The sequence below is a fragment of the Tribolium castaneum genome, chromosome 2 (genome assembly GCF_031307605.1).
Source record: "Tribolium castaneum strain GA2 chromosome 2, icTriCast1.1, whole genome shotgun sequence".
Classification (NCBI taxonomy): Eukaryota; Metazoa; Arthropoda; class Insecta; order Coleoptera; family Tenebrionidae; genus Tribolium; species Tribolium castaneum.
In genome coordinates, this window is record NC_087395.1 from 19,181,411 (window position 1) to 19,209,052 (window position 27,642).

The 27,642-nt window shown below is 32.4% G+C and overlaps 1 protein-coding gene across 10 annotated transcripts in view; it reads right to left on the reverse strand.

Moving 5' to 3' along the window:
* Camta (Calmodulin-binding transcription activator) overlaps positions 1-27,642 on the reverse strand; it is a 219,397-nt gene that overhangs the window by 148,285 nt on the left and 43,470 nt on the right. For all 10 annotated transcript variants that reach the window (XM_064355065.1, XM_064355060.1, XM_064355059.1 and 7 more), the window contains one exon: positions 1,363-1,899. In XM_064355065.1, the coding sequence (XP_064211135.1) occupies positions 1,363-1,899 (537 nt within the window). The remainder of the gene's footprint in view (positions 1-1,362; positions 1,900-27,642) is intronic.

Here is a 27,642-nt window from a genome sequence, read left to right on the forward strand (position 1 = left end):
AATGCCCAACATACCGCTTACGTTGGTATAAGATGCGATACGTATGTACAAATCGAAAATCTCTTTGTATTATTATAAAAGATTCTAGAGCAGAGTCCCTGTCGGGACTAACCTAACCTAAAACTTAAACACACCACAGAACTTCCTTAAAGGGTAATTAGCTTTATAGGATTGCAGTGTCACGCAGATTACGTAAGTGTGCAAAATTTCAATTCATTCCGACAAGACAAACCCTTTCAAATTTGATTAAGAGAATACAAAATAGACAGACAGAACACAACGCAAAAAATTAAACGTACACGTTTCAGTATGTTATCTTTATCTAAATTTTAAGTAAATTTGCGAATTTTTAAAATTAAGACACGTATTTCTGATACAGCCTGCATATGAAAAATATGGTTTTACTGGTTGCTTGAGTAGATAAAAATTAGTACTTTTCAAAAATTTCATAGAAAAAAAAACAGTCCGCATATTTTAATTTAGCATGCTGATTATTTACTTAAGAAATTTAATTTTAATACCAAACATTTTTGCCTAGCATTTAGATATTGTAAATGCTCGGTAAAATTTATTTTAGAAACTTGGTTGGCTGCCGGTAGACCAAATATATAACTATTTTTTGGCAATATTTATCTAAAAAATGTTTGTTACTGCTTGATTACCCTATCTCCGTAAATTATTTCATTCAAGAAAAAGTTGCCATCAAGTTTCTGTGCGTAATATTGCTGATCTCTCATTATCAAAGTTTTAAACAGCAATAATAGAAAGATCACTCTCTTCTAATACAATAAAGTATACAATTCCTGTCATTTGTTTGAAGAAAAATTCTCGATGAACAATTTTCGCATAAAAATAAAAGAATATTTTTCTAATCTGTAATTTTTTCTCAAAAACTCCTTTGCTTTTTGTTATTTTCTTCTTATTTTATTTTATTTTTCATTAGTCTTTTAAGTTCTAGTACAGTCAATTTTTGTAAATTTCATTTCCTTTATTTATTCATTTATTTATTTTTCTGTTCATTTATTTCTTGGTTGTTAAGGGGGTTAAGTTTGAATAGCAACTGCTAGACTTCGCCTCCCAGGTTGTATTTACAATTCTAATAAAAACGGGTTATTATTATTATTATTATTATTATTATTATTATTATTATTATTATTACGTACCTACCAGTTAGTCATTATCCCATAGAAAACATAACATTCAATTTGTTTAATATAAATTTTTAAATAATATCTGGTGATTATCAAACTTTCTGTTTTCGAAATTAAAATTCACATGTGTGTGACCTACATAATCAGCGCATCATAATGTGAGAAATGCGAAATTGATTCCTTTAGTCGGTATAATCCCCCCAATCCTTACCTGATCCAATCGGTGTGGAAATGCCCCTGCCGTTGCTCGTTTCGTTATCGTGCAGTCCTTCCAAAGCCTGCAACAGGATGTTATCTCCTGGCTGTTCCTCCCCGATATCGGCGACACTGTGCACATCTTCCGCACTCGTCGTCTGTATGAGAAAATGTCCGTTTCCGTTATCGTTGCCGCTCAGCAAAAAAATCGGCGTCCCACCACCCAACCGTTTGACCGATTGTAACAACACACCCTCTCCGATATCGCTTTGCTGTATGAAAATCTGACCCAATTTTCCATGATCGCTCTCTTCGAGCACAAGACTGGTTGTTTTCGATGTCGGTAAACTATCAGTACGCAAAAGAATGTGCCCGCCATCCGATGTTTTTGCACCCCTTACGAATATTATGTTGCCGCGATTCACTTCGGCCCCCGATGGCCGAGATTCCGTCAGGTTGTTCGTCAGAGCACGCACCAGTTTCGCGTTTGTGTTGTGCATTGGCTTGTCGTTTTTTGTCTCTTTCACTTGACTAGAAATTGAGTTGTTCGGATCTGAAACAAGAAAGGAAAGATTTAACGGGCTTGTCGGAGGATCATGCCAGACACTGTAGCTTAAGACAATCGACTAGAAGAGACGATGTTTTTTCAAAATAAACCAACTATGTTACTACAAGGAGACTATTTGGAGCACATACAAAATGACTCAGTAAAAAGTCGTAATCAAAAATTCTTTTTGTAATTTGCCGCTATTTTGATGCTTTAATAGGCATATTGAAGCACGCAACGTCATCAAGTGCGATGTCATAATAGTCATTATTTGACGGAACATTTTACGAAAATTTTTAAGTCGGCAGGAAACAAATTCGCGACCGTATTTTTGCCAATTTTACAAATTTCAGAGAGCGTTCTTGCAAAATTACCTACATTAGAAACTTTTTAACTTCTAATGTAACTGGAGCTTTAAAATTTTTTATAAGATCCAAATCGACTACAAAAAATTGGCATCAAGTTTGAAATTTTAAATAGTAACCACACATTTTTATTGCATATTTGCATTCACCTTCTCAAGCTGAGTAAAATTTACCCAAGTTGTTGGTGCTTATCTGTTATAGTTTTTAACATATGTCAATTTCTTTGTTAAAATTTTCATTTGCGAAAGTATATTTAAAATATCACAGCTCTTGAATTCTTTGAGATAAGTGAATACTTTTTTACCATTCGATAACCTAAGATTCGAAAAATCAAAATTGTCAGCTGTCAAAATTCATGGGTAGTATAATTTTTTCAAAATGGTTATCAAAAAGCTGCTATAACTCAAGTTTTTTTCAAATGGAATGACCCTATTTTTTTAACGGGAATCAAAAGAACATTGATAATAACGGTGATTTTTTTCAATACGTCCTATCTGTTACAGTTTTTGAAACAAATCAGAAAAAAACAGACTTTACTTCGTAATTTTCATTGTAAATCAAATAGACTTTGTAAAATGGCCAACAATTGTCAAACTTCAATATTTTATTTATTTTGTAGCTGGTTTGTTAACAATAAACAGTAAAACAATAATATTTAATTATGGTTTATTATAACTAAACTAAAGTAACTCAGTCAGTATATCTAATTGTAAACTTCTTGAATAAAAATGGTAAATAAATCGAATAATTAATAATTAATAAATACTTAAAAAATTAATTAAAAAAAATAATAAATAGCACAATTTTATAGTATTTTTCCAAAGTTTACTTGATTAAAAATGAAAATAATAAGCTAAAATTCAGCTTTTTGCGAATACTTCAAAAACTGTAAAAGATATGTAGATATAGAAAATGTTAAAAAAATTCTGCATAAAAATTGATGTTCTTTCGATTGCCATTGAAAAAAAAAATCATTGCATTTGGAAAAACTGTTTTATAATCATTTTTTAATCATCATTTTCGAAAAATCATAGTAGCCTTACAATTGGACAGTTAACTATCCTCTCAAGATTTGAGAAGACCCTTCGAAGCTTTGGATGATATCAAATACAAAAAAAATTATTCACTTATTGTAACGAGTTCACAAGCCGTAACATTTTAAATGAACCCCTGCAAATGAAAATTTGTATAAAAAAATTGACATATGTCAAAAACTATGACAGATATGTACTCACAACTAGGGTACATTTAACTCAGTTTCAAGAGGCGAATTCAAAAATGCAATAAAAATAGGTCGTTACTGTTCAAAATTTCAAAGTTGACGCCATTTCTCGTAGTTCCGGAAATTCGGCCATTTTGAAAATATTTTTTTCTACTTTGGTTTCACAAATTTTTATGGTGAAACTGAAAGTAATGTTCCCAAAGAGAATCTTTGTGCAACTCCTTTTAGTAAATTTTTAGGAGTTGTATTGGCAGTGTTGGGCTGGGTGTCATCAGTCATCAGATCACTGTAATTTAGTGTGTAATCTGTCAACAGCGTCAAGTCGTTTATTGATAAAGCCCGAATAATTAACAAAATTAAGAGAAAATAGTTTGGACAGATTTTGCTAAGTTAAATTAAATAAAAACAAACAACAAAAATAGAAAGTAGAAAAAATAGTATACTACACTCGTTTTATATGACTTAATTGTGGCACTCATTCTATTGGAGCACTCCTTCGTCATGCTCCAAAACCATTCGTGCCACAATAGAACGTCTTATAAAACTCGTAATAATATACTATTATGAATAGTCGATTTGAGGTGAATACAAAATCTTAAAGCACTAGCTACATTAAAAGTTAAAAAGTTTCTAATGTAGGCTTTAAAAGAATCAGCGTGTATTTTAGTTTAAACAGTTTATTTTTTAACAAAAAAATAATAAAAATAATGCTGCCAATAGGAGACTCGGTTAACAATCAGGTAATTCAAAGATGCTAAACAAATAAGTAAGTAGCAGCATAAAAGGGAACTTCCAAACGCGTTATAGCTTCGTAACTACTTTATATGAAGCCAACAATGCAATCTCGTCTGCAAACACAGGACCTATAATCCTTGATTATCTTTAGGAATTATGTGTTGGGCTATATTATCACCGATATCAGAGAGCCATTGTTAAAGTTTATCACAATGCAATGCTCCACTATTTTAGGCATTATACGTTTTGAGTTAAAAATGATGTTAGTCGGAACCCAACATTTTAGTTGTTGATGAAGTTTGACGTAACACAGTGCACACCCCTTGCACAGATTGCGATGAGTCTTTGTAATAATTAAATTGCCCCACGAAGCGATATATTAGAATCCTCGGTTAGTTGGAGTGGCTATTTTGAACCCTCCGGAAAATGGAAAAATTAATGGTGATTGCCAAACGGAATATTTTATGAGTCCTTTGAGCGGAATATCCTTATAAGAGCAGCCTGTTTGTAGTGGTCTAAGGGTTTCCGAGGTCGTTTCCAAAGGCGGCTTACTCTCAACTGCTGCTTTAAAGACACTGTAATAACATTCTTGGTATTATTCCGGATAATTCAGCGTGCATGTTTCTGACAGCTCCGCTTATAGAATCATAAAAATCATTTGCATTTATGTGGAACTCGTCCTCGAAAAAATATTATTCACGACAGATTTAAATTTCATTTGAAATTACCGGAGTTTTATAACCGATCTCTCGTGCTCTTTATCGACGAAATGTGATTTATCAGTAAATCCAGATACGGTCTTGCAGACCTGACCCGGAAAACTGCATTTTCCTACTTTTTCCACGATTTTCATTTATCTGATCTCGATTAACTTTAATTTATCGTGCGTGTCATAAAACATAAAATCACAAAGTCTCAACCACACAATGTTCGACAAATTCAGACCCAGAATCACTTAACATAGGATAGCGAACGAAGATATATAACCGCATAAAGACGACAGGCAATCTGCTCTCGTTACAAACCCGACAGCTTTAGTAGATTATGTAAAGCTGAAAATATTTTTCTCTTCGCCACAATTAATAAGAAAATATCGTTACGTAATAACACGATACGTATAAACTGATTACGGCCACGAAAGTTCATGCACATTACTAATATTTAGAAGAAAATTAGTTAAATTGCATGAGTTGATCTAAAGATAAACTATAATAAAATTTTAGATTCAATCTTTAAATGGCAACCGTTTTAAAAATGAGTAATTTCAAATGGGTTTCATACTGAGAATAAAACTACCTTTCAGATGCACGCTCTGAATTTTAAATTGCTCATCTTTGCCCATTTTCACCGTTAGGGTAGTCTTTGCACATTTACAAGAGAATTTCTACGATCGTTCGGCTTAATTAGAAAATGATTACTTATTTTTTCAAGGCAAAAAATAAACTGCGACTTTGAACAAAATGTTGTGTGACATAATTAGCAATTAAGCTTTCTCAATTAAAGCTTGGACACAAAAAGTCACAAAAGCATAAGCAGTGCATTTTATAAAACTATATAGGCTGTCCCAACGATCCGAAAAAGCTCCATAACTTGCTTATTATCAGAGATATTAACTTTTTCTTTTTTCTAGATTACAGCTGCGTTTCTGCTACATATTTTCAAAATATTGCGGAATGTATACAGGATGTACCAGTATTAAAAAAACGACTAAAGTTATGTTTTTTCTAATTAAACACATGAAATTTCATTGTATTTTTGAACGCAGCTTTTAATACTGATGATTTTGATTTAAACTTTGTATTGGTCGATTTCGCTTAGTTTTTGAAATAATTTGATTTTTTTTGACAAAAACACATTTTATTAAAAATGTATTACACATAAACGGAGAATCGTAAAAAAGTAAGACTTTCACCACTTTAAATGCAAAACTTCAAACTGAAATATATTCCAATTGTAAAACTAAAATTAGTAACCAAAAATATTTGATGTTAAAAGTTAATTTCAGCAGCAATGCACATTATTTATAAATAAGCATTGTAAATTTACCAAAATAAACCATACCATAATCATGGCAACTCCACTAAAGACCATTTGTTGTAGCTCATAAGCAATTTAAAAATTCGGCAAAAATATTGAAATTTTAGTTATTCCACTGTAATAAATGACGAATAATAGCCTAGGTTAACATTTAAGTTACTATTAGTTAAAAATTTCACTTTTCGGCCAAAACAATAGTTAATAATACTTTTTAATGTTCAAAGATAAATATCTTTTGAGTAATCAGCAAAAGACACTGAACTGTTATTGTTTTTATAGACAATTTAAAGATCTTTTAGATGCAAAAATAAAAAATTGGTGATTCATTTAAAATTTTTAAGTTATTCAAGATACAACAAACTTTTTATTTTTTTTATCTTCATGATTGCAGTAACCTGGAGAAAACTATACCTCTTAAGTTTGAATTTATTTCTTTAAAGTGCTGAAAGTCCTACTTTCATAAGATTTTTAGATTTTCTGTAATATTTTTTAAAGCGTGCTTTCGTTAAAAAATTATTGATATCAAAAACAAAGCAAAATCGACCAACAACAATTTATCTTAAAATCATCAGTGTTAAAAGCTACACTCAAAAATGCAAAAAATATACGATGTTCCATTTAAAAAATATAAGTTTGTATTTCGGAAACAACCTGTATAATTGGGAATAATTTTAGGTGAGTCAAAAGGTTGCCTACAGCCTACAAAAGGTTACCTACAAAAAGATTAATCTATGTATCTATTGCACAAACAATTATTTAAAATATTTTAAAAACATTCAATAATTTTTTACTTACGCTACACTGAGTTAAATGATGATCAATATAAATATGTAAAAAAAAGTGTTGTGCCAATTAGCTTCTACTTAGTTTCTAGTTAAATAATGTGTTTTGGTAGATTTATAATGAAATCACATTCATTATTTGGTAAATGCATAAAACATGTAGTTATTTAATTCTTTTAAAAACAATAAGTTGAACATTTTTGTTATTTTAATTCAATTTCCACTAAACCAGCTCTAAATAAAACAGAAACCAAGAAATGCACATCGTAATATCCAAAATGTTGCATCAACCGCAGTAAAAATAAATTTTGATTTTGCCGTATTAGCTGGAATGACAAACGATAATAAATTGATAAAATGTATTGACCACAGCAGTAGCTACTTTGTCTTTTTTCGTTTTTTTTTAATTACACATCACTAAAAACTAAAAATTATTTTTTTATTAACAATAAAAAACTAACTTAACAACTTAACGAGAATTATTTTAGATAATAGAGCGTTGACAGTACCTCGGTTTGGTAACCAAGAATTTAACCATGCGGCTTTTGTCAAGAATTATTTTCGTTAGCAATAGTGTTAACCCTTCATAATTAAATTCAAAATGACCATTTCATATGCAATAAAACTACCTAATACTAAAAACTATTTAAAGTCGCACTTAGTTGCATATGAAGCTTAAAGCACCGTAAATGAGTGATAATTTGAAAATTCTAAATTTGTTGGTCCAAATTAGATTCCAGGTCTGCTGGTGTGTGCCACGCTGCGGATTCCCAAATATCGTGCGCTTTGGATTTTTGTCAAATAAGCATAAAAGAATGCGCTTTAATTACATAGTTTAATGCTTTTCGCGAGTGCATGAAAGCGAGTCGTCGGTAAATAAAACGAAAAGGTTTCGGTGTGTCTAAAAATAAAATTTCATTACACACTCTAAATTCGAAAATGTTTTACTGCCACCAAAGGAACTCGCCGCCACGCCGCGCCGCTAAAAAAATCCTCTCATTAAAAGCTGCAATATTTATACCTCGTGGAATTGCAACTTAAATGCAGTTCATGTAAACACGTATTAAAAGCTATAATTTCGGCGCTCCTTTAATGATCCACAATAAACAAACGCGGACGGTGCACGTATTATAGCTTTTCCTCCCGGCATCCTGGGCTAATAATAAGGAGCTCTGCACGCAATATGTTCGACAATGGCACCGTTTTAAAAGGATACGTTGCACATAATGTGACTGAAAATATTGATGGGGTTTTAATAAGGGTTTTTTGCGGCCTTGACGCCAGAGAAAGATTTTTGTTATTTTCACCGGAGTGCTGTTGACACCTCGTTTATAAATGGCGTCTGTTTCAGATGCATAAATAAAATATCTACATTTATATTCATCGCCGAAAAAAATTCACAAAGACTTTTATTATTCAAATGGAGACGTTTTAAGTTTGAAATCGCATCTGAAATATTATGAGGCGAGATTTAGAGACATTCCGAAGTTTTCCTGGCGGCGGCGGCGTGTTTGCAGTACGGATTTGCACTCAAGTGGCTGAACGTTTCAGCATTTCACCTGAAATGAGCTTTATGACGCCCTCGACACCTTCCCGACAACTTCAGATCTGGAGGCCGACCAACGCGCTTAATACCGACGTCAGATTTCGGCCTTTATCGTCATATTTTATTTCTCTATTTGAATTTTTAAATTGCCTTTTTGCCTTGAACGCCAACGTCAGGCCATAGGGGATCGTCGAGTTATTTCCCAGAGTTCTTTTAATTTTAACGCTCGATATTTTTAACGGCGACGCTAATTTTTTCAACCCTACACAAAAAATTTAACTAGAAAAACACCACGACAAGATACAAATCAACTTTTCTTTGGCCCTAATCCTAAAACTAAAACAATTTATGTTGTAACAAATTAACATTGCGTTAAAAATTGTACTAGAAGAGAAATGGAGCAAATTTGGTGATTTAGAACTTGTAACATTGTCTTTAAAGGTAAACCAATTTAGTGTTTATTTTATTTTTCCTAGTTCATGACCCAGTGAAACTTTTAAATACCTTTGCGCATTTAACAATCTCAAAACTAATTTCCGAAACAGTACGTAATTTAACGACCATTGTAGTAATCCAACTTTTCAGCGAAATTGTTAACAAACATGAAAACAAAAATAAAAAAATCTAATATCAATTCATCAAATAATTTGTTTAATGTCCGATTCTCACGAATCGGCTTAAACCCATTAATCTTTAGGAATTTTTTGACGTCACAAATGGTCGGTTTGAATTTAACCAATAGCCCAGAAATAACTAGGTTTTTTCGTTCGCGAAACATTCCTGAAAGGAAGTTTCGAATCAGCTGTTACAAGTTACACCTACAACTTGATAAATGTACGTTTGTCTCACACCATAGGGTCTAAAATAACGCCGGTCCGAGCAATATATTGTGTCGTTTCTAACTTTAACACATCCGAAGAGAAGGGCAAACAGAATCGTCGGATTTCACAAAGATAAATATCTTTATAATTTAGACAAATTCTGACCCTCGTTCAGTCACCCGGCGACAGATCTTTCGATTCAATTATCCGATAACAATCGCAATCCCGAGTCGGGCTTTCTATTTTTTGTACAAATCATCGCCGGAAATGAGTTTCACATTTGCGAATCCCCTTTTCTGCACACCGTAAGCCCGAATAATAAGTAATAATCTAAGTTTAATCCCGGAATTTGGAATGTAATATCCAAACACAAATACTGGTTCTTTGTGGTCGGCCGCCGGCTTTTTACCTACTTCAACAAATTTAAATTTGTGCAAAATTGTGGCGCAATCCGAGCGCAATGAAAGTGAAACAGATTTGTTAGTCGCCACAAACTGGCACTAACTCAATCTTAATTCGAGTTTAAGTTGTTTAATTCCGGTTTTATGCAACTTTGCCGAATGCAAACCATTAACCGAAAGCAACCAGCACGGACGGATTTGTTTTTCGAGCTCGAGCAATTGAAACGCTTTTCTGATTTTAGTAATAAGTAAAGTTTTGTTTTAGACGGAAATAACGAGCAAAATGCTAACCAAAGAGAGACTCTTCTAGAGTTTATCGAAGATAAAATCTTACTTAACACACAAAATCTGGTTTCAAATCAATTTACTCGCACCTACAATAAGAAAGAAAAAATAACTAGGTACCCCAAAATATCGTAGTGATTTTTTCAAAAAACGACAAAAACCTAGTAGACCATAATTATTTTACTAAAACTATTTATTTTTTTTTGCTCATTGGTATATGTAATTGTGTTTGTAGTATTCTTTAGCTAATTCTTTTTATTTTAACTTAAAGTTTGTAGTAATCGTAAAATGCTCTCCTTTTCCAGACTCGTCCAATAAAGTGCTACTTTATTGCCTTGGTACATAAATAGCTACTTCCTAATAACCCACTTCAATCCTGAAGCCGTATATTAGCCTATGTATGTACAGTCACGATCAAAAAGATATCATACGGTTAATGTGTACGTTTGACTAGTTTATAAACTAGCTGGACAGTTTGTAAACTAACCTGTTTATTGAAATGTACAACCTAAAAGATTTTAGTGGGAGTTTTGCTATCCGGCCCGGTCGGTAGAGATGTCATTCTTTTTGATCGTGACTGTACTTATTTGTGTTACATACTGAAAAAATAAAACAAATAACAGTCGATTCAACAAAAAGCACACCCACACCGAATTTTCACCTAATACTAAATAAAATAAATAAAATTCCAAGCCTACATGATGAAACAATAATTTTCAATTTTTATTACTCTTATCTCATCAACATAATAAAATTAATCACAAAAACGTAACACGTATTTCATATCTTCTCATTAAAGAAAACGATAGTAAGTAATAATAATGATAAGTGATAAAACCCTCTTTTATTATTAATAATTGGTTGATTAAAAAATCTCTTATTTTATGTATTGTTATAAATGTGTATGATCTAAGAGATCTCTTAATTACAAGACATTTTTTTGTCTCCTAACCTGTAAACGTCTAATTACCATTCCACTGACAGCTTTCAAAAAACCGGTTTTTAGAATTGTCAGTGCGGTAAAAACTCACATTAAAGTAAAAATTCACAGAAAACACTGCCTTTTAGAAAAAGTCATAAAATAAGCCCTTTTAACGAAAGCTCAATAAATTATCCAAACGTTACTTTATACAGTGCGTTCAAAAATCTTTAGATCAACTCTTGCTGTGAAATTTTGAACGTATATTGATTTCTTACGATTACTACATACGAAAATACTGCCATTGGAGAAAATCGCAAGTAGCGCGTTTGACACTTAACAGAATAAAACGATAATCTATCAAAGACAATAGAAATCTGTCAATCTAAATTCCACAGCAAGAGTTGATCTGAAGACTTTTTGAACGCACCGTACAATTTGTTTAATTGCTGACTAAAAATATAAATATTTTGAGTTTTCACTCTGACTGAAATAGTGGTATCATATATCAGTGCGCAAAAACCGGCGCACTAACTCAGATAGAGAAATGCTTACATATGTGACGGCTACTGTAAAACTTGGCTAGTTTGTAAACTAGCTAGTGAGTTTGTGACCTAGCCGAGCCGTTAGCTATTTTAGTAGAAAACGCAGCTAGTTTGTAAACAAGCCAAAATTCTTGACTAATCTACTTGAACGAAAGAATGGAAATTTATATTCGCGTTTTAATTATTGTAAGTCCAAGTTGTTAGAGGGTTGGTACGTTGATTGGTTTATAAACTAGTAAAAACATCCATTGTTTCAGTTAGTTTATAAACCCGACCCGGTAATCAAAAATAAAAAGATCTCAGAACCTTGGTTTATTTACTAAGTTTGCAGGGAGTTGGTTAGTTTGTCAACTAACTAAAGAATTGGATATTTTATGTTACGATGAAGTACGGTTTTCATATTCGCCAGAAGTCCCTGAAAAATCTGTAAACTATTCAGCTAATTTATCCTTCAAGATTCTAGCTAGTTTGTAAACTAAACGCTATGTTAATTGAAACTTAGTAGTGTTTTCTGTTAAAATAGCCAACACTTTGGCTAGTTTACAAACTAGCCCAGTTTACACATTAGCCGTAACACACATAAAAGAAAAATAACAAAACAAAATATGTGTATTAAAGCTACTGTTAAATAACGAATTTTAAATAAATGATATGTGGCAACGTTGACTAATAATCCAATCGTAATAATTTTTGAAACAGTTTCCTAGAAAATAGTACCCAATGGTGGCGCAAATTTTGATTCTTTGATAATATTCTTTCTTATTTTAATTCAAAAAACTACTAGGAACTGAGAGTAAATTTAAACATAATTATTCATCATTGTGTTAGGGAACGCATTTAGTGTGAAACATAAAAACATTAAAAAATAATAAAATGAAAAGAAGTTCACAAAATAAGATAGGAGCTTCAAATTGTTTAAAATTTGACTAGGAATTTTTTAATGATACCACTAAGTTGCTGCCCCAGTTTTTGAGTACTTCATATAACCAAAGTGAAACATTTATAACAAGTGTTCTATAATTGTTTTGGTCGTGGTTTGCTGTAGTTTTCTCTTTTTAGCATGAACGTAGGTTGCGTGATAAGTTCATATGGTTAGCTGTCAACTGTTAAATGTTGCCTTATTTTTGCATTTAGGAGATTTTGATAAAAATCACATTGCATATCATGATAATTGTATGCAGACGTTCAAAAATTTACTCTGCAAGGTCAGTTAACGTGTGAATTATTGACTGCATTTTTGGTCTGACACTGACAGCAGTCATCTGTCATTGTCAGAAGAATTATTATTGAACACTTGTTATTTTAAGATGTAATAAAAAAAAATCTTCTGATTTTCTAACCTTGAATCCTCAGCCCAAAGACAAATACTAATTTACAATTGTATTGCATTTAAGTTTCCACAAACGAATGTAAATAATAATATACATTTTTAATCCACTTCCGAAATATATTTTTTGTCGAAAATGCCGTAAATAACCGCTTTTCATTTTCAATTCGTGTCGGCAGAAATCTGCGGCCACGTTATCTTGAATCATTGAAAAGCGTTTGGGGAAAAAATCCATATAATAAATATTTTCGGTGTGGGTCCCTTTTGCCGAAACACACCTACCGTAGCAAAGATAACCGTACAATAAAAGAAAATGTAAAAGTATGAAGGCGTTCTAGAAACGGGAGATAACCAAGAAACATAGCAACAGCGACCGGCTTTCATTATGTACGGACCAAACGATGCAAAGCGGGCTAACGATAACGGATAGCGTACAAGGAGAGAGAATTACAGATTAGGATAATTGCATGGTGTTGTTGCCGCTACGTGCTAAATTCACTCGCGAAACGCAATGAGGGATGATAAATTGAAGGTTTATTATTTTAGTACGTGAGACGCGACAAACTAGAGAAAATATAAGCGGCGTTCGTTCCATCGCTCAAAACGCGTCTATTCATTAAATTTTATTCGAGCTACCCAATTATTAGAAACGATTTCAGAGGGGATACAGGACGACCGTGACCTGCCGAAAATGACACGGAACGTTTTAGCGTGCTGCAATTAATGCGAAAGCTTATAAATCTCCGGTGGTAATTTCGCATAATATGAGCTTTTACCAGAATTGGCCCAAATCCATGAATGAGTTTGATTTTTAATCCCACTACAATGCGAAACAGAGAGTGAATTCGAAACGAAAAACGATCCCAAAGTTACAAACGAGAAAAATTAAATCGCAATAATTAACTCAAATTTATTTCACTCTATCAACTGATCTTTTGTTGCGGTCGTAACAATTAAATACAAATAATTTCGATAAAAACACCATTTCAGATTTTATTTCAAGAATCGATATTTTAAGTACTACAAGTGAAACTTATCTTTACGATGAAAATATAAACATAAAACTTTGAGCATAAAACTGTAAAATGCATGTTTATGACAACCATTCGCATGAAATATATTTTGTTTTGATATAAATCATGAACAAAAGACGTAATAACGCACCTGAAGCATTAATTCACCTTTAAAATCGCAAAACAATTCAATTCTGGATGAAAATTCCTTTTAATAACGATCGAGTCGTCGCTTTTAATGAAAATTCCAAGAAACTTGAACGACATTAAACAAAACATAATATAATTTCTCATAACACGCATCTGTCTATTAAATTAAAACGCGACGTCAACGCGAACATTTTATAATTTATTATTAAGCAAACGAAAAAAATTGTCAACAAAATTATAATCTCCGTACTATTATTGAAATGACACGTCAGATTTGAGCTCGGGCAATTAACGCAAAAAGCGTATAAATCTCCTGTAATTTGGAATAATACAGGCTTCCAGTAATTTGGCGTAAATGCATGCAGGGGAACACGGGCAGATAGTGGAATTTATGGGCAAATGGAACGTGGGGTCCAATCGATGATCCTTCGAAAGGACACAGTCGCACACACGCGCCTAAAATGTCCTTTCGAGAAGAACAATATCCAAAAACGAGAGCGTCGCCATCTCCCTCGAGTACGTCCTTTGTATCTTTATGATCCACTCACATTACGAAATTCGTCTTCTCTAATAAAAGGATACGGAATAATTTAACGAGCTGGCACATTACCGCATTAATAAACGTTAAGCGCAGAAACGAGTATGTTCTTGGTGGCCATTCGGAGAACGCCATGGTTAGTAATGAAATTCCTAAATATTGTTCAGGACCGGATCCGACTCTCTATATGAGGGTCAAGCGACCAGCACTTGGGAGGATGCCAAAAAACGCCCAACACGTACAACCTGGACGATTCAACATAGCCAACGATAAAATATGTACAGCACATATCACACGGCCTAGACCCGAGAAATTAAATAAAAATTCGACAAACACAAGCGAAATTTGCAAGAAGCGGAAATTTTGACACTAAACGTGATAAAGAACTCTAAAAAATAAAATCGACACTTTAGGGTCGTTGGTTGCCCAAGCTCGGCCCAAATTTAAGCTAAACTTAAACCGCAATTGAAATGCTCATTAGAAAGTTTAGCTAATTATTAACTACTTAAATGGCTTTCTCTTATTTTATAAAACTCCTTCATGAGCCGTATTTTTAAAAAAATGCAATTTATCGTTTTCTTTCACACCACAGCAATAAATTGATTTGCAAAAATTATTTGATGCTACTTGATGTTACATTAAATAATAATTCAACTGTTTAAACCAAATACTGTTTGTGCTATAAATAAAATCACACAATATTTACATATCAATAATCCTAACAATAATTCTTTCATTGTCTGCCGGATTCCTCTGAACAGCCATTCCAAAAAAAATGTATTCTGACCCCGAAATTTCAAAATGACCTTAGTAATGTTAAGTTTCTTTCAAAATACACGATTCGGTTTATATTTAATGTATTTTACGACAAAAAAGTTTTTGAGAGAGAATAATCACTTAAACTGAAGTAATTTATTGAATTTAAAAATTTACATACTATGCCTTTTAGACAATAATACATATAACATGCTGACATCACACAACTGTATTTTTCTGGTTTATGGTAGTTTCGAAAATAGAAATCGGTAAATAAATTGATTAGTAACATAACTTTTTTATCTTTATAACTTTTGATTTTCCGTCCGTTATCGCAAACATAAAATGATATTCTTACTTCTACATTGTTAACTAAAACGAACAATTTTTAATTTCTAGAGTCTAAATATAATACTTTTAAAGTCAATAATAACTAAAATCTGCCTGAAGAAATTTTTTAGAGCTATTTTCACACAAGATTTTTTTGTCCCGTCCGTCATGTGTAAACAAAACGTAAATTAATCAGAAGTCGTTGCACATTGCCTTATTCTTCGGTTTTGTGGATTCAAAAGTTTCAACAGGTTCCACCTTTTACTTCAAAAATAATTGTTGGAATTAGTGCCTCTTAAATTAACAAAATATAAAGTCTTTTATATGTCCCGTCCGTCATCAATTTTTTATTTCTTTTTCCTGCTCGTATTTCAAACTTTAAAAATGTGGCTGTAGTAAAAAAACTTGTGGAAAGTGTCCCGTCCGTTAAAATAGAATGGCCTTGTAGCATAAAAAAATACTGTCTAAAATATTAGAATAAGTAAATTATTATTGTCATTATACTTTTTTGTTCATTTTAACACAACTTACATTTTAATACCATGGCCCTCCACTCATTACTGTTTTTGTTCAAGTTTATTTGTTTATTTCAAGATTAATTCAAACTGAACTAAAATTTATTTAAAAAAAAGCTATTTCTGTGCATCATCAACAAATTCACTTTTCAATCCGGTAATTTATTGGTTCCCTATCATTAAAAGCATTTTTTTCCACATTTGTGAAAGTAGGTATATAGGTTAAATGGTCCTCTACTAGTCTGTTCTTTATAATACTGTTGATCTGTATATTTTTTTGATTTTTTTAATTGTCGTATATTTTTCGTAATAAGCAGCCTCTCTACTAGTGTCTATTGTAGCATTAAATCTTAATGCTATTTTTTTCATCGAACGTATTAGCTGTTTCATAACTACAAAAAACGCCAACGTCGCATTTTATTACATTATTTTTTAAATAAGATTGATAAAACTGTAAAATAGTTATTAATGGTTTCTCACTGAAAGTATTAATTATAAAAATTATTAAAACTTAGTTTAGAGTTAAGCTCAACTTAAGTTCAAACTGAGCAACCGATCCTTACATCAAATGGGTGGCAAAGTCTATTATTTCAAAACTGTTTCAAGTTTCTTAAATAAAAAAAAACTATAATGTTTGAAAGATTTGTCTTAGGTGTAAAGTGGCTAAACAGGGAAATTTCTAAGTGGCTGCACAAAGCGTTCCTTTGTTGTCTTTTCGGACTGTACAAACCGGAAGTGAGCAACCTAAGACCTGCTGAGCTTTCTGTTTAGAGTTCGGTGCGTTTAGAATTCAGCAAGTTATTAGGGAGTAAATAAACCAAGGGTCAGAAATTAATTAGGTTTAGAGTTTGTTGCCGTAAGTTTGATTTTGGCTAAAAGACGCACAAAAAGTTCGATATTCGCGAGTGGCTGTTATCAAAGTCGAGGAAATGTATTAGTTTTCCGTCGGTATTCCGAGGCGTACACATATTTCAATTTCAATAGCTGAATATTTGATTCTATGTATAAGAATTGGGAAGTTTATCGGAGAAAGCATCCATTTGCCTCGAAGATTTTCTATTCGCTCCCTAAAACTGGATCGCTTGTTGCAATAGCAAACCATCAGCATCCAAAAGCAACATAAAGAACCTGTCTGTATAAACATAACAGCCAATCTAAGCAAAAAATCTTGTACATTTATGAATATTTCGGATAGTGGAGGTATCAATATTTCATCGAAAATAAACACCTCCCGTCAGGAATAAGAAGTAGAAAATGAAATTCTTTGGAAAGAAGCGACTAGTAGCCGGCAAACTTATTGAGAAATTCAAGTTATATAGACAGACATTGAGATCGTTCGGCACAAGTCGGGAGATGAAGGAGAAAGAATGAAAGAAGACTGAAATTGGGTAAAGGTTCGTAGCTTTCACAAGAAGAGAGCTTCCTGAAAGGCCCGATTTTTAACGTGCCCTTTCGGTCAGACTCCAATATTGGATACATGAAATGTTTACAGCTTGGCGCTTTGGATTGATCTTGTAAACTGGCTTTTAAACTTTACGACTGGCAAAAGCTACACAAAAGCTCGCGGCACTATCATCGATCCTGAAATTTCAGCAAACACTCGTCACCGCGTTCCCGTGTTTACACGACCGAAAAAAATACTCCTGATAACAATAACGAACAAAACACCGTCGCTTTAATTATTTAAAACACGAATAAATAAATCTCCTCGTCCGGAGTTAGAAACTGAGGCAAATATTTGCCTATTTCATAATTGATGCCGTCTCGTCCTGCCGGGACTCCCAGTTTCCTCGATTATAAGAAGAAAAAAGCAAAACGCGATAAAACTCGTCCGAAGAAAATAGATAAACAAAGAAATGATGCAGTTAAGATCTGACAACATTGTTTGTAACAAACAAGGAGACTGCGCTTTAATTACTGAAACAACGGCCTCATTAAGAGCTTTCAGATTACAAGTACACGATTATGTTACAATGTACAAGTGTTGAAAGTCATCGCCGCACAAAAGACGAAATTAAAACGCGACTCAGCCTCCAGGGTTGTCAAACGAAAACGATCCTTTCATGTGAACATGAAACTAAGCAAACTCGACGCCACTAAAACCAATGAAAAAACGACAACAGCGCCAAAGAATATTTGCCTCACTTTAACGGGGATGTTAATTTTGCAAAGGTTTAATTAAGTCGTTAATTTACAACTGACAAGCTTTGTTATTTCCTACGACCATTTGTAAAGTCGTTTGTCATCGCCATCATACACCAAAGCTCTATAAACTAGATTTCTTTCTCTGTTTACCTAAAGACAACAGCCGCAATTAACCCATCAACCTGACAGTAGCAAAAATGCAAACAATAACCTATTCGAGACTTTCGCATTATTATCCCGGCGCATCCACCATTTTTAACAAAACGCTCAAGAATTTTTAAGAATTTTTCATAAATTGACTTTAATAATACGTACGAGTATGACAAAAAGTTTTACGGTAAAGAACAATGTTCTATAAGGAATATTGCTTCGCACAATCATAGGTATTAAGAATGCCACTAGGTTCAGTTCTTAACTGAATTATTTGATTAATGATCCAAAGCTAAGGCTTTTCAAAATCACACAAGACTTTTCTCTACCCAATTTCTAGTTAAAAAATAGCAGAACTTGTGGTTTACAAGTTCCACATTCCAAATACCGATTTCAAAACATGTCATTAAAAATTAAAGCTTTTTAAATTAAACACAAAATAACCACCTTTCAAGTGTCCAATCTTGAACTAAAAAAATTAAGACCTTAATTCTTTCGCAACTTAAGACGATTTAAACATTACAAATATTTTCAATTTTTTTATTCTTCTTGTACTCGCTTGTCTTTTGCTATCGTTCTATTGTAGACACAATGTATTTAATACAAATCGTTCACTTCTTTAACAATACTAAAAATACAAAGACTATTAAAAATAGATAAAAATAATTACTTGTGTACGAAGAAAAGAAAAAAACCTTGTAATTCACATAGTACAACTTCATTCTAAATTAAATATGTAAAAACAATTTCATACAAAAAAAATTGTAAAAGAAGAAACAATTGACTCCCTTAGAAAAACTAAAATTTCCCTACTGACTTTCCAAAATTTAAGTTAAGGTAAGAAAAAACTAATTTTTTTAAAAGTCCTTTGAAAATAAATTACGTACTTCTACAGAGTAATTCAAAAGTCTCGGGCCATCTCTTGTGTAGTGATATAAAACATACATCTGAGTTAAAAGTTCCTATGACATAAAATTGTTTGAAACGTTTTTACGATATAGGTATACATAGCTCTTCAAAGATTAGATTTTTAGTTAGTTTCTGGCATTTCAGATCATGTTTTTTTAATTTAATTAGCGTAAACAGCAGATCTTCCCATACTAAACACACACCTATTAAAAAATGATATATTTATGTCTAATGGTGAACAATAAAACAAGCAAATTCAACTATAAATTAAATGCAACAACAATGGGCACAAAAAAATAACTAAGGCAGTTGCTAAAAAAAAATGTTTTACTGTGTGTCTTTTTCTCTATTCGAGTGTTAGTCTGACGCTTTTGAATCACCCTGCATACATTAGTCTAAAGAAGCGAAAACTTACTTTCTGTAAATGGTTATTAATCCGACACCTCCGCAAAATTTAAAAAGTTTAATAAATAATTAACTTGCAAAAAAAAACAAAAACTGCTAGAAAAAATAAATTATTACCGAATTTCATCATAAAAACAATGAGAGAAAACACCAGACCAAAACTACGTCGACTAGACTAAATACCGATTGAACCAAAAATAACGCAGAAAATTCATACCTTTGTTATGAGCTATTTTTCACAAAAAAATTTTGATCAAGTCGCTTTTATTTTTTACAGCTACATTTTGACATACTAGTGACATTTATGATGTCTTTCTTTTTTGAGTTGTGACGTCAATCTTATTTCCTTTACTGATAAGCGACATCTTATTATTCACTGTTTTAGATAGTACACATCTTTATCTTTCTATTAAAAAGAAAAAAATAAAATTAAAAATTAAAAAAATAAATATAATAAAATAAATAATATTGAACATAATGGGCTTTATCTTCTTGTTCTTGACTTGGTTTATAAGCGACATATGTCGTATTTTATATTTTTTTTTGTAAAATAATAATAAAAGCATTATATAATATGACACTGAAATACAAAAATAAGCAAAACCCCTTAGAAATAAAGAAAGAACGAAAAAATTAATTTATTTGTGTAATACTTTCCAAAACTATTATATTTTATTTTCTTCTTTTTTTAATTTTATTTGCTTTATTTTTTTATACTTACCAGAAAGATAAAAATGTGTACAGTCTAAAATATTATAAAAAGGTCAAATGCCATTTAAATAAACTAAATTGGCATCATTACTTAAGAACGCATGACGTCAGAAGTGTCATTATGGTGTCAAAATGTAGAATTTGAAAACATTAAATCGTCCAATTTACGTATTATTTTTTTTTTTGAAAAATTACTCATAACAAGAATTATGAATTTAGTGCATTACTTTTGGTTTAGTCTGTATTTACGCTCCATTGTTTATGGCTAAAATGATTTGTTTCAATCTACTATCAATGTTAAAAATGTTACAACAACTTTTACGAAATGCTGTTGATATACCACATAAATCAAACTATAAAAATTCGTAAATCGCAAAATGTAATGCCTTCTTAAATGATGTTTGTCAAGTATTCTAAGTAACTGAACTCCATCACCCCGGTAAAAGTTTCCAAATGTTTGATGTCAACAATCCACATAGAATAACTCAAGAATAAAGAAGAAATGTGTATTTAAAACGAAACCCATCTTCCACCTTATCATCACTCTCACGCACCGTTCTCGCTGATTGGAGTATCCAGTTTTCTTGCCCCTAAAAAGCTTTGTATCAATCTGCTGACCGCTACATCCCAATTATCTGCAAAGAAAAAAAAACACCACCACCCACCAAACAATACAAAAAATTTCAATTCGAGTTCGTCAGACGCTTTGAACTCATGTCCAGACAATCAGCACGGGGAAAAGAAGACCTAACTGAAGTCCGGTGGAGAATTCGAACGACTTCTTTAAAAATCCAAGCACGGGTTACGACAGGGGGCATCGGGGATCGAACACTCTTAGATATGCTGAGTGAGCGTCCCATGACAGTCGAGCCCCGACTCATTTTTAAAATCCCACTAACGATCGAAGGCCTATTAGCAGCATCTCGTGAGGATTCGCTTTTTATTAAACGCTTACGAATCGAGAGAAATAGTTTTTTCGGAAGACGAAGCGTGCACTTGCCAGAACGCTAATGAAATCTGGAGACTTGCATGTAATACTGGCACAAATGTAAATTAACCGAATAAATTTCCTGAGCGAATTTAGTATTACACCCGCTGTTTACCATAACAACCGGCCCTCTGATATGAATAAATTTCCCAAAGTTGGTTTAGCGCCCTTGAAAGCCCGATCAAAAAATTTCGGGTCAGGTGGCATAAGTTTGGACGTAATGAAGTGCCGGCAAAGTGCCATAACAAGAGCCAAGTTCGGTCGTCAACAAACAAGGGACTTTGATTTTTTGCCGGCTGGCACATTAATAAGATATATCGGTCTCCTCAATGTAGTGGTGTTTTGTTTATGATGGCGGATGCAGCATCTAAACTTACCCCGAGTTGTTTTGGGGTCGGCCAAGCCAGACAATTTACTTGATGCGCGGGAGCGGTTAGCATTATTTGACTTGGAGAGAGAAATAACCGCTCAAAGTTGGAAATTTGTTTGCGCGCTCGACGAAAAGTGCATACAGTTATGTTTTACAATCGACAAATTAACAAAATGAGATTTCTGGAAGGAAGAGGAGAAACTCGCCGATAATCGCCATAAAGAATCGACCACGAATCTCTTATGTGATTGGAACAACAATGACGACGGAGAAAAGAAAGCAGGGCAGGAGGCGTTTTAGATTTCGATCTTCCCTGAGGAGTACGAATAGGACGAACTTGAACATGTACGGCACGTAAAAGCAAAAATTGCTCCGTTCGGTTTGCTCCAGACCAGAGCGGACGGTTTATTTCCTTTTTGCCGGGATGTGTTTTTAATTCGTTCAAATTTTTATAATCGAGATAAATGAATTCTTCGCCGGTAACAATGACCACAACATGATAAAAGTTCTAAATTAAAATCAAAAACTGATCAAATTCCAAACATTTTAACCAACAAAATTTTAGAATCTGAAGCAATCGAAAGAATTTGACTAAAGAATAAACTTTTTTTAGACAAGCATAAAAATCAAATAAATATTATTACATCAAAAGTTTTTGTCAAAATAAACCCGAAATGTAAAAGCATTTAGTGAAAATAGCACCAAGTAAACCGTTCCCCATTCCAAACGCAGCAATCATTTAAAAACATCATAACATTCATTTGAAGTTAATATTGATCATACAGAGTGTCTATCGAGCTAGTGCACATATTTTAACCATAGATTAAGCATTAAAAATAAACTGACCCATATTTTTAATTTTTTTCTTAAAACGTTGTATTATGGAATTATTGGCCTCCAAAAGTTATCCCAAATGTACAAATTATATTTTTCATCTTTAAACCAACTTATCCAATTTTTTTATGAAAAAAACATTTAGAAACTTTTTTGTCCCTTGTAATTTTTCTATAAAATGTACAATGGCGTGCAAAAAATTTCGGGCACCTTTGACATTTTACTGACAAAAAAGTGGGTAATTCCCTATCCTTTTCTACAATAAAACGACAAAAGTGCCCGAAATTTTTTGCTCGCCATTCTCGAGTAAAATAATAAAATGAAAAATATGCAGTCGATTTTAACCCAAACATTACAGTGTTATTAAACTAAACGGCTTTCAAATGAAATTTAAAATCAGTCAGAGTGCAAATGTTATTGTCAAATGTTTTCAAACCTTATGACAATTATTTTTATTATGACTTTTAATTTTACAAACGAGTAACAATTTCATAACTAAACTTAATTTGACTTTGAAAAAGTACTGGTTTTATTGACCGAAAAATACATTTTGAAATACAATAGAAAATACAATAAAATCTGCGTTTTTGACAGGTTAAAAATAAAGCCGTTTACGGTGATGTCTATGCTGACATCGAGTGCACTTTTTTACGTTTTACTCTTTTACTGGTAACATTTAACAAAAACTAAAAGACAAAAAAAATCTAAATTGAGTGAGCTTTCAAATTCTACTAATACCAAAAGCAATACTAAGTTGTGCTACAAAGTTACAGAAGTTACTTTAACAATGTTCCACAACCTTACAATTTACACTACACTGATTTATAAAAATCCAATTTATAATCCAAATATTTATAAAAATTGGATAAGTAGTTTTGAAGATAGAAAATATAATCTGAATTTTTGAGGTAACTTTTGGAGACCAATAATTCCATAATAAAACGTTTTTAGAAAAAAATTGAAAATATGATGAGTCAGTTAATTTTTAATGTTCAATGTTAAAATATATGAACTATCTCTCGAGACACCAAGTATACTTCTCAGTGAAACTCAAGAAGATATAGTCAAAAAATTGCCATAGAATAAAAAAATATATTTTTTCTACATTGAGACACCAAAAGTAGTTTCACAAAGAAAAACTTTTGTGCAACTCCTTTTTGTAAATTTTTAGGAGTTGTATTGGCAGTGCTGGACTGGAAGTCATCAGTCATCAGTCATCAGGTCATCACAGTAATCTAGTGTGTGATCTAACAGCGTCACGTTATTGATAAAACCCGAATTATTAACAAAATTAAGAGGAAATAGTTGAACAGATTTTGATAAGTTAAACTAAACAAAAACAAACAACAAAAATAGAAAGTAGAAAAAATAGTATATTACACTTAATTGTGGCACTCATTCTATTGGAGCACTCCTTTGTTGTGCTTCAAAACCATTCGTGTCACAATAGAACTCTTATAAAACTCGTATAATATACTATTTAAAAAAAACTTATACAAACTTATTCTTGAAAAATAATCACACTGTTAAAGTACTTTATGATGTATGTACTTATTAGTTATCTCGTAAAGTAAATAGTACAAACGCTTGGTTTCATACTTTTGTCCAATCCTGTTTAAGAAAAAAAATTTTTTTTTATTCCAAAACCTGACCTTTAAATTTCAAAATAAAATAAGCTGCAAGCAAAATAATGCAGTTTTACTAAGAATGAACTTACAATAAAGTTCAAAATAGCTAATGTGACCATTAAGCAGCTGGAGCAGCGCAAATAAGCTAATTACAATAAATAAAATTGAAAACAGTTTAATTTTCCGTATTGCTTTATGAGTAATAAGAAAAACACATTACGAGAAATTGGTTACGCACAACTGAACGATTCATAAAAGTATTTTTGACTTATGCTTTGACCACACATTAGTGAAAATTTCCAATTTTCTCTGACAAACAATAAAGTTTTAACAGTTCCCGAAATACGATTTTAGAACACAAAGCCACACTACAGAGAAAAACATCAAAAGATTTTAAACATGTCTTCAATCGATTTGTTATTCGAACTGTCGCAATTCTGCGGGCGCAAGTTACGATATTCGTCTTTGGACAGGTTGAGGTATAAAATCTATTCGGTTGCCATGGTCGAGACACATTTTCCAGCAAAACACCGCCAATTAATTAACCATGAACGTTCAGCATGCACATGCCTTTGTATGTTTAAATAATTACGTAAACCGAACAATAAAACAACCCCCGGATTCACCAACCTCGATATTAAGTTATAAAGTTCGCAAATAAGACATATTAAAACAATAGCTTTAAACCACGACAAGGTGATGTCGAACTTTCTCGTCTAATTAACATGCTATCGACTAATTGCAGAGCCGGTCCTGACCCGTACCATCCTCGTGTCTGTCTGTGATGCCTTTTCCACTTTATATTAATTACCCTTTGTACGATTCTTAGACGGGACTCGGTTCTAGTACATCGGCCGTATGACCCCTTTTTTATTATTACTAGAGTACACATACACAGGCGGCATATGTTGCACTCGCAACAGGTTGACCTTAAATGTAAATAAAAAGATGAAAAATGAACAGGGAAAAGCGACGCTTTTTGTAGCGCTTTTTCATGCCAGAAGGTGAGAAGCAAGTTTATTAAATTGCCGGTTATTTAGATAAAATGCACGTCTCCGTTCAAGGGATGGGGCAAATTCATCCTCCGAGTTTTATTACAGGTGATACAGACGAGCGCAGACGCCCTCTCGCGGCGGCAATTACATTAATAGAAGAAAGGCTAAAGCCACACTACCAACATTTTAATAGCAAATTTGAATTCGCACCCAATCTTCGCCACCATGTGGCGAACTGATCTATTTCCTCTCTTTATATTACAGCGTGTTTCATATAAATTTACAAGGCCTGAACCTAACGTGCCAAAAAACAAGTCACAAGTTTTTAATTTTTGGAAATCCATGACAATGGGTGCCAAATTCATCATAAATTCATTATCAGGTTATCAGTCAAAATTTGCTTCTTTTCAACAATTATTATTATAACAAATTCTAATAAGAAACGGAGTCGTGAAAATTATCACAACCTAAATATCTATCCTCATTAATGACAAAGAACGTTTTCTAAAAGTTGTGAGAACTATGCCTATGAAAAGTTAGTTTTAGAAACCATGGTTTTAGATAAGGTTTCGCTGATTGTACTTGCATTTTACACGCGCAAGCCTAGTGAACTTATGTGTGAATCACGCTGTATAGGAATGTTTTTATCCAACACTGACTTTACCAGAAAACAGATAACACAGCTGATTCAAAAGGCTCAAACCACCGCCAAAATCATTAAAATGATAACTATCACACAAGAATAGAAATAACTATTTTCTATTATCTCCTGTTTGACATCGTGAAAATGTACTTTTGTTTTGTGAATCAAGCAAAGCTCTCAATAATACGTTTATTTGATCAAATGAGTTGAAAAATTCAATTACACAAAAGTTTTTATTATTTTTGTTTTATCAAATTAAACACACATTTGTAAAGCAAAAACAAAAACATATTATGTAGAAAAAATTTAAAAAAATCATATTTGATTTCTCGGATTTCAATGTCATGTGGTGTAATTAGCAGTGTGAGGAAATTTTATGGGGTGGCCATGAGGCCACAACCGATCAGCTGACTCGTCGTAGCGCTCTCGCGATGTTCATATTTATCGATGAAATGGTCCGTTATAGCGCGTGCATTGGCGTAGTTTACTAGGGGTTTATACAATTAATGTTACCGGTTAATTCGTCAGAAACGTTACGATTTGTATATTTTTTTAAAAAGGACTTTAAAGAAGGATTATTTAGTTATCTACAAAATGTGTTCGAGGTGAAATCGCAGCGTATTTCCCTTTGAAACGTGGTGTGGTTGAAAACATTTCAAGGGCTAAAAATGGTAAATAATTAAAAAAATATTAATGTCACACCAAAGAATACTTTGAAATGAAGTACAATTTCGTAATTTAGTTCTACTGGGTCACTTTTATGCTTTTTAAATAAGTACATGAGATAAAACTGTTCTTTTGACTTTTTAGATATTATTAAAATTAACAGAGAATTAGGGCGGTTAAAAGTAAAGGTATAATGTTAATAGATAAGTGACATTAATTATTTTTTAATTATTTACGATTTACGATTTTTAGCACTCAAAATGTTATCAAAGGCGATGAACACGCTTTAGAGGGAAATACGGTTCGGTTTCACCTCAGGCGCATTTTGCAGTAATTTTAAATTGCAATAACTTGGTGAGTCTTACAGATAACGAAATGATTCTTGCACCAAAAATTTATTTCAAGTATTAGCTTTATTTCGTTTCGATTATGTGGGAGTCTATCTTTTAAATTAAAAAACTTTCCCGCATCTCGAAAATTTCACTACACAATTATGCAACGTTACAAGAAAATGTAATTTTCTTGGTTTCCCTTTATCAAAACTCAACCTTGTTAAACTACGTATAAATCTGCCTTTATTGAAAATTTGTTTGCAAAAAAAACGGAGTTTCTAGCTTTATCCAGAAGGAAGATATGAGTATGTAAACGCAAAATGTGTCCAATTTTAGGTGTTTGCAAATTTTTAGCTAAAACGTCTTTTCAGCCCCTTCGTGAGGATTGAAACAAAAAATTCTTTGTCTAAACATTTTTTAATACTCTTTCCTAACTTATATCAACAATGCAAGCTGTTCCACAACATTTCGATTTAAAGGTTTATCTGACTGCAAGCGCGCGCCCATGCACTAACCTTCGCCCATAAAATTTCCTCACACTGGTAATTAGGTATAATAGGTACAAGGTATGTTAAAATGATTTGCACCTAGTTAACTTTTAAGTTTAAGATTTTCGTGTAAAAAAGTTTCTACCGCTCTGCTCAATTGAATCTGCTGTCAATAAATGTCGAAAACACATAATTTGT